Genomic DNA, 7500 nt, shown 5'->3' on the forward strand with positions numbered 1-7500 from the left:
GTCACACTTCGCAATTTATAGGGCTGGATTATTTTGTAACATTGTTGTATATCGGGCGTTAAACCTCAATATTTTAGTTTCTCTAGCTGTACGTTTTAAATCGCCACTAGCGACCTGGTGACCGCCTGATTCCTCTAACAGTGGTATGAAATCAAGTTATAACTGAATACGATCTTAAACCATGAACTAGTAGTTAATGACTTCCTGTACATGTTCCTGTACATGAATGATCTTAAACGTTATAAAAAGAATGAATCTGAACTTCATTACCTTGTCCAGTCTGTGAAAATAGTCAGTTAGGATATTGGATTATGGAGTTCGGGACATCACAATGCACAGTTTGCATTATGAAAAGTGGAAATTTTGCCTACGTCAAGAAATACGAGCTCTTGGGGAAGGAAAAACGTAAAAGCATTTAGGGTGCTAGAGGCAGATGATATATAAAATGAAGCAATGAAGTGCAACGTTCAGACTGAATACTAAAGAAGGGTGCGAAGTCTCCTCGAACCCAAATAATCAAGAGGAAATGTTGTGAAGGCTATTTACTCAGGAACCGTCTCTATTATAAATTCCGCATACGGAGCATAGATTGTTAACTAGATGAAAGATGAAAGGAGAATTGGGGAAAATGAATGGGAAGACTCAGAAATTGCTAACAATTCATCACGAATGTAAACTACTATGAATGTAAACTACGATGGGATTTCCTATTCAAATTGACCGTAAAATTGAGCAAACAGACCAGACAGTACAGTCGTGGACAAGTAAGAAAGGAGCTATGAAATAATTGCTATCGCATGCTCATTCCACCATCGAGTAAGGTATAGAAAAAGGAAGAAAACACTGAGTCGAAAAAGACAAAGACTTGAAAAGAGAGGTGAAGCGTCTGTGGAGCTGTGAAGAAGGTGCAGCTGTTACCATTTTCATTGGGGCCCTTTGAACATCCGGTAAAGGTTTTCAGCAATGCCCAAAGACAGCAGGCCTTGAAGGGAGTATGACGCCATTAAAGAAAACTTGTTTCATGTACTCGGTACTGAGAAGGAATTATTATTAGAACGGTCATGGATACCTCAGAGGAGTGGCTAGACATCGACTGGAACATTAGCGTTTTGTGATGTTTGTAACGCTTGCTTTACCCGCTTTCTGTTCCCATGTCCTTCACTGTTGTTGTGATGTAACAGAAGATAACAAGATTTGAATAAAATGAATAATCGCAGATGCGAACTAAAATCACGAGAAGGAAAATAAATTCACGAGCCTATCCAACAGGAGGATTCAATCAAGGGTAGGTATCTTTACAGCCGGTAATTATTATATAAAAGGACCCTTCTGAAAAGCGCGGGGATTTTGATTTCGATCATGCGAGAAATCGGGTTGGAAAACAAAACAAAACGCCCCCAATCCCTAACAAAATTAAGCAATTACTCAAACTTTCATATTTATTCAGACGCTGTGTCAATATTCTAACTGGATATTCTTCAAGATTTAACCCTTTTCTTTTCTGATCTTTCTTTGTCTGCATCCAGGTTTCTCTTACCTGGCGGCTTTGCGGCTGGGGAGACAGGAGGGTTTAATAGGGACAGCTATTTTCAAAAAAGAGAAATAAAACAGCGTCTAGCAGTTAATGACTCATTATGCTGTCATTTTCCAATCAAATGACTTTTAGAGTGAGGTTTTCACATATTTAAACTGCGGAATAGTATGAAAAGAGGTTGAAAAGACCATCACAGTTAATTGAACATGCGCATATATAAGCTTGTGATCAATTCCCCTCCCGCGTTTGCCCGCCAAATTAAAATTCGAATTTTGTTGTTTACGCGAGTACCGTCACAGTAAGGCATTAGCTATCTCTTACCTTGAGGCTTTGTGGTTGAGGAGACAGGAGGGGTACTAGGGAAAGGTACTGTCGAAAAAGAGAAATGAAACAGTTTATAGTACCAGAAACCCATAAGGGTTGAAACGTGTAACGGCCCCTTGTGTGCTGGGAAACAAGCTTCTGAATATTCGATTTGCTAAGTACCATATTTGGAACAACAAGAGCGAGCGGTTTCCAAATATGGTACTAAGCACTGAAACATCCAACCAATCAGTTCGCACTAAATATTCGGAAGCTGTGAACTCGCATTACACGTTTCAACCCATATGGGTTTCTGATAGTACTTAATAACCAAAACTTTTTGTAGGAGATGCGTGACACTTAAAAATGAACAAAAAAGTAGAGTGATATAAAATAAATATCAAAACGTGTCAGTAATTATTATTATTATTTTTTAATCACAGATGTTTTGGGTGTAGAACCCTTCTTCAGTGTGAAGAAAACCCTTGAAATACGCAATCAGAAGGAAGCGCGCAGATGAATGGTGCCGCGCGCATGCATCAAGTCACTTTTAAATTTTACCTGCCAGACCAGTAATCTTCTATACTGCATATCCCGTAAACCGATCTCCTACCATTCTTTATATCGGTGAAACCGGACGGAATCTCAGGAGTCGTTTTAGCGAACACTTACGTAGTATACGGAACAACACTCCTGGTTTCCCTGTGGCCCAACATGTCAACTTAGCGCGCCACAGTAATTCAAATAAACAGATACGGGGTGCAGTTATACCACGGTCCTAACCTCCAACGAAAGAAACGTGAAAAAAAGATGATTTCCAACTGGAAACTGTACAGCCTGACGGACTTAAGATCAATTTCAACTTTATTTAAAAGTGACTTGATGCACGCGCGCGCTAATATTCAACTGCGCGCTTCGTTTTGATTGCGTATTTCAACGGTTTTCTTCACACTGAAGAAAATTTCAACACCCGAAACGTCCGTATTTTTTTTTTCTTTTAACTACTGACACTTTTTGATATTTCTTTATATCACTCTACTTGTTTATAGTACTTAATGACTCATTACGCTGTCATTTTCCAATCAAATGACTTTAGAGTGAAATTTCACATATTTGAACTGCGGAATAGTATCAAAAGAAGTTGAAAAGACTATCATAGTAAGTTGACTGCAGCTTATGCAGTTGCAAAGGAAGCCCAAAACAATTTAGGATTGACCAGTTCAAGCATTTTTGTTTAGTGTCTAAATTTCATAAATATTCTCTCAATAGCTTCATAACAATGACAAAGTGAACATAAATTTTAGAAGCACGAACCAAGTTTTTAAGGGCATTTTTCGGCATTACTCATGCCATCATCTGTTTAATTTAATCTTACATACTTTCTCTCTTATATACGTTACAAGCGGAGAACATTAACATTTAAAATTTGGTTAAGGCTCGGGAAAACGGCTTCAATATCTCCTTCAACGTTAACATCCATTCGATTTTGTTAAATGATGTTGAACGACGTTGTTTGCTGGGGTGGGCAAACGGGTTCATCAACACATCATCAACATTTGATTCAACAAATCTTTGGTCACGTCAAAGTTCATTTGTTTCTGGTAAGGCCGAAAAATTACACAATTAGATTTCTTTGTGTTGAGAGATAATTTGTTTGCCATTAGCCAATTACATACGCTGGTGAGTTTTGTTGACTGTTACTTCAAGCAAGCGCAGATTGTAATCAGCATAGAGAAGGCTTGTATCATCAGCAAACAGGAAGAAATTCAATTGATTAGACGAATAGGAAATATCATTAATGTATAGCAAAAACAACAAAGGACCCAATACAGAGGGAGGAACACCACAACAATGTTTAAAGAGGGGGACAAACGTCTTCAACTTTATTCAACATTCGCAAAGACAAAAGAAATGTTGAATGGTTGTTGAAGCAAAGTTTAAATGGGGGGGCGGGGGTGGGGGGCTAACGGTTTCAACATCGCTGTTCGGCAACAAAATCGAACGGATGTTGAAGCAAATGTTGTAGCCATTTTCCCGAGCCTTTACAATGACGGTTATATTTTGAAAAGATGATACAAAGTTGTGTAACATAACGTGCACAAGTGTTAAATAGGTTGCTTACAAAAATAAAAATTGTTACTACGCTGAAACTGTACGTTTAGCTCTGGCCTTAAACGAGAAATATAGATAGCTTCTTTCAGCTTAAGACTGTAAGCCTAGCCGTTGTAAAAAAAAAAGGGAGCTTTCACATGCAATATTTATTGCCAACGGGCGCTCGGGTGAAGTTTCCAAATGCTTTGGCGGAATGTTCAAAAGACAAATCACCCCGGTCAGGCGGGGTATCCCACCTTCAGCATTCACATTGAGAAAACTCACCCCACCTAAGCGGGTTACCCGGTCCGGCTGACCGGGCAATCCGCCTCCGTGAGGTACTCCACCTCTCATGTGAACGCAATCAAGAAAAAAAAAAGAGATTGTATGGAGAGATTGATTACCCCACCGAGGAGGGAACCACACCTACCCGGGGTCCCCCACCTCCATTTGAACAGGCCCTTAGTCTAAACAAAGTTTTAACCAAATTTTAAAATTTAACGTTCTCTAATAGTAACGCATTTAAGGGAGAAATGTTTGTACATCATTTAAATTAATGAAGGGGGTAGTTTCTAAAGAAACTGTGGTGCTGCGTCGGTTGATAATGTAAATTGACCACCGTACGGAGATTCTAAAAGCCGACGTTTCGAGCGTCAGCCCTTCGTCAGAGCAAATTAACTTGCTGACGACATGGTAATCCCGAAACATATCTTTCAAAAGTTGGTTCGTGTATCTAAAATTTATTTTGGTAAAATGTATTACAAGTAACTTTGTAAATTACTTTTATGATATTTTTAGCAAGTAATACAAAATTTTCTTTCTGTGTATTTATTGCAAATATTTTCCTCTCTATAGGTCTGTCTGTTTATCTATCTGTCGCTTACTTACATGAAGATTTGGAAGCCACAATTCTTGAAGTAACTGACGGTGATAACACTGCTGATGCTAAAAAACGAAAGAATATTCATGATCAATAGCCGGAGGGAGTAATATAATAATTAAGTTAGAATTCGTTCACCAATCAGTTTAATCGTGCTTTACTTAAACAATCATTTTGTAGTCACCGAAAGCATTCCAAAAGAATCACAAGAACGTATAAGTCAATTTAAGGGGGAGAAACTGCTAATACTAAAGAGGCACCACTAAAGAGGCAGTGAACACTGTGATCAGACACTGGACTGGACTGAGACTGGAATGGACTGAGGCCTGGTCCAAAATATGCCGGAGAGATTTGAAAACGGAATTCCCGCGACGAAAACGCAACGAAAACGCAACAAAAGTTTCCGTCCACACGAAACAGGACAAAATGTTTCCGTCCACACTGCAACGATCAGAGACGGCAGTAACGCTTAAATGCATTTTTGAGTATGCGCATACCGCAGCTTGTGATTGAGCCCGCCATTAACCCTTTCACCGCCGAGGGCTTCCCCATTGAAGAGTAAAATCTTCTGGCGTTAGACAGAGTAAAATCTGTAAGTGTCAATTTGCATTTATGGCGGCGAAAGGGTTAACTCGCCTCCCGCGTTTGCCCACCAACTTAAATTCGGGTTTCGTTGTTTACGCGACCTTGCTCAAGAAAGTACCGTCACGGTAAGTTTACCAAGTCGTCCCACCACTCAATAGCTCTGCCAGGTCTTGTCCAAAATCGTCGTTCCTTGTATGGTTTGTACCACTTCTGGGCTCGTCGAGAACCCTAGGATACTAGTAATGGACGTATTTTATTCCTTACCCGTTAAAGTCCAAATAAGCTATAAAACTAGATATTATGTACAATAATATGGCTATTGGCACTTCGTTCGCCATGATGAAATGTTGAAATGACATAACAATCATGACGTCACCGTTTTCGAAAAGTTCCGTTTTTAAAAGGTTTTTCGTCCATATTAATACGACAAGGTGGCGTTTTAAATTTCGGTGGCTAATATATCCGGCTTTGTGCGGATTAGTGTGGCCGGAAGGTCTAAGTAGACAAATTAATAAAGTTGCGTTTTCAAATTTCTCCGGCATAGAGGGGACGGGGCCTGAGAAAAACCAAAAATTCAGAGAAAACATAAATATTAATCAATAAATAGATCAATATTTTCAATATCTTATACAGCACGTTTTCAATATGCAATATATACAATCTTCTGTTACATGTACCGTGTAATTTATCGTTTTTAATTTCAATGAAATGACTAGCCGAGAACACCAATCTCAAACTCTATTAATAAATATCTCGATGCGTATTTGCCGCTGTAATACACACAAGTGCTGTCTAATAATAGAGTGATTCAGTATTTTAACCTAATCGTTTAGCAAATTAGAGGTATTGTTGCATTGTTATAGCTCGGATTGACTCGTTGACAAATCGATACGCAAAAAACTCTAATGTACAGCTGTATATATGACAAGACATAACAAACATCTTGATATACTACTGCACATGTGTATTAAGCAAGCCTAAAAGCGAAGTTCTTCATGTAATTATTATTGATGTTCTACTTTTCAATGTTTTCAGAAATGTTTACAACTAGTCTGCCTACCATTGCTCTTGCTTGATTTTTTCACCTCTCCATCACCTTTATTCAACTATTTTTCTTGCCCTTTCTTCCCCTGCTTGGCAGTATAATTTCGCTTCTTTATTTGAGCCCTTGCTTTCTCTTTCTTGTTTGTCACTGATACCTCGCCTATTTTCTCACTTATGTCCAGAAATGCACACGCTGACAAAAATGGCAGATTTGGCGAAAGAGCTGCACGATTGACAATCTTGGCAAAATTAGCGATTTTGGCGATATTTTGCCAATTTTGTCAAATTAGTTCATCCATTGGTATTGACACCACGCGGGTGAACATTGGCGATTTTGGCGATTTTGACAAATTCGGCAATTTTGGCGATGTTTTGCCAATTTCGTTAAATTAGTTCATCCATTGGTATTCACACCACGCGGGTAAACATTGGCCACTTTGGCGATTTTGGCGATTTTGACAAATTCGGCAATTTTGGCGATGTTTTGCCAATTTCGTCAAATTACTTCATCCATTGGTATTTATACTACGCGGGTGAACATTGGCGATTTCGACAAATTCGGCAATTACAGCTGTCATTTTACGGTTCGGTTAACTACACTTTTCACGAATGCCCTTAAACCATTTTCATTCATCAGCGTCACAAATTCTTGCTGATTTTGGGGCTCATTTGTCGCAATTCAAGCACGCTTCCAACAGACTTGTTTATTTTCGTCTTTCACCCACTTAGTTTCCGGTGCGCCCGTTAAATGACGTGACAATTTGAAAAGGCTTTTCAGCTTTGCTTTCCCTCTCATCTAACACACTCGCGGCTTCCGCTTCTCCACTTTTCATACAGACATAATTTCTTCAAAGGAACGTGAAGTGAAAATAAAAAAATGGGTCAATAAATCACAAGAGAAAAAAAACCTATCGGTGAAATCAACGGCTTCACCGAATACCCTGCCATGTCGAAGCTTTACACTAAATTGGGTGGATACGCAAGCGAAGGACATTGATGTATATGTATTTCTCGTTCATAAAGTACGATGATCGAGCACAAACAATGATGTTTCTTAAAGCGT

The 7500-nt window shown here is 39.0% G+C and overlaps 1 protein-coding gene across 2 annotated transcripts in view; it reads right to left on the reverse strand.

Moving 5' to 3' along the window:
* LOC138036846 (uncharacterized) overlaps positions 1 to 7500 on the reverse strand; it is a 178462-nt gene that overhangs the window by 152857 nt on the left and 18105 nt on the right. The window contains exons 5-7 of one of the 2 annotated variants that reach the window (XM_068882913.1): positions 4817 to 4873; positions 1856 to 1903; positions 1433 to 1583 (exon numbers count right to left, since the gene is read on the reverse strand). In XM_068882913.1, the coding sequence (XP_068739014.1) occupies positions 1534 to 1583; positions 1856 to 1903; positions 4817 to 4873 (155 nt within the window). In that variant the 3' untranslated portion in view covers positions 1433 to 1533. Of the gene's footprint in view, positions 1 to 1432; positions 1584 to 1855; positions 1904 to 4816; positions 4874 to 7500 lie in introns of those variants that run through there. The other variant, XM_068882911.1, reaches the window with a different exon arrangement.

Source organism: Montipora capricornis, unplaced genomic scaffold, assembly GCF_036669925.1.
Source record: "Montipora capricornis isolate CH-2021 unplaced genomic scaffold, ASM3666992v2 scaffold_506, whole genome shotgun sequence".
In the NCBI taxonomy this organism is placed as follows: domain Eukaryota; kingdom Metazoa; phylum Cnidaria; class Anthozoa; order Scleractinia; family Acroporidae; genus Montipora; species Montipora capricornis.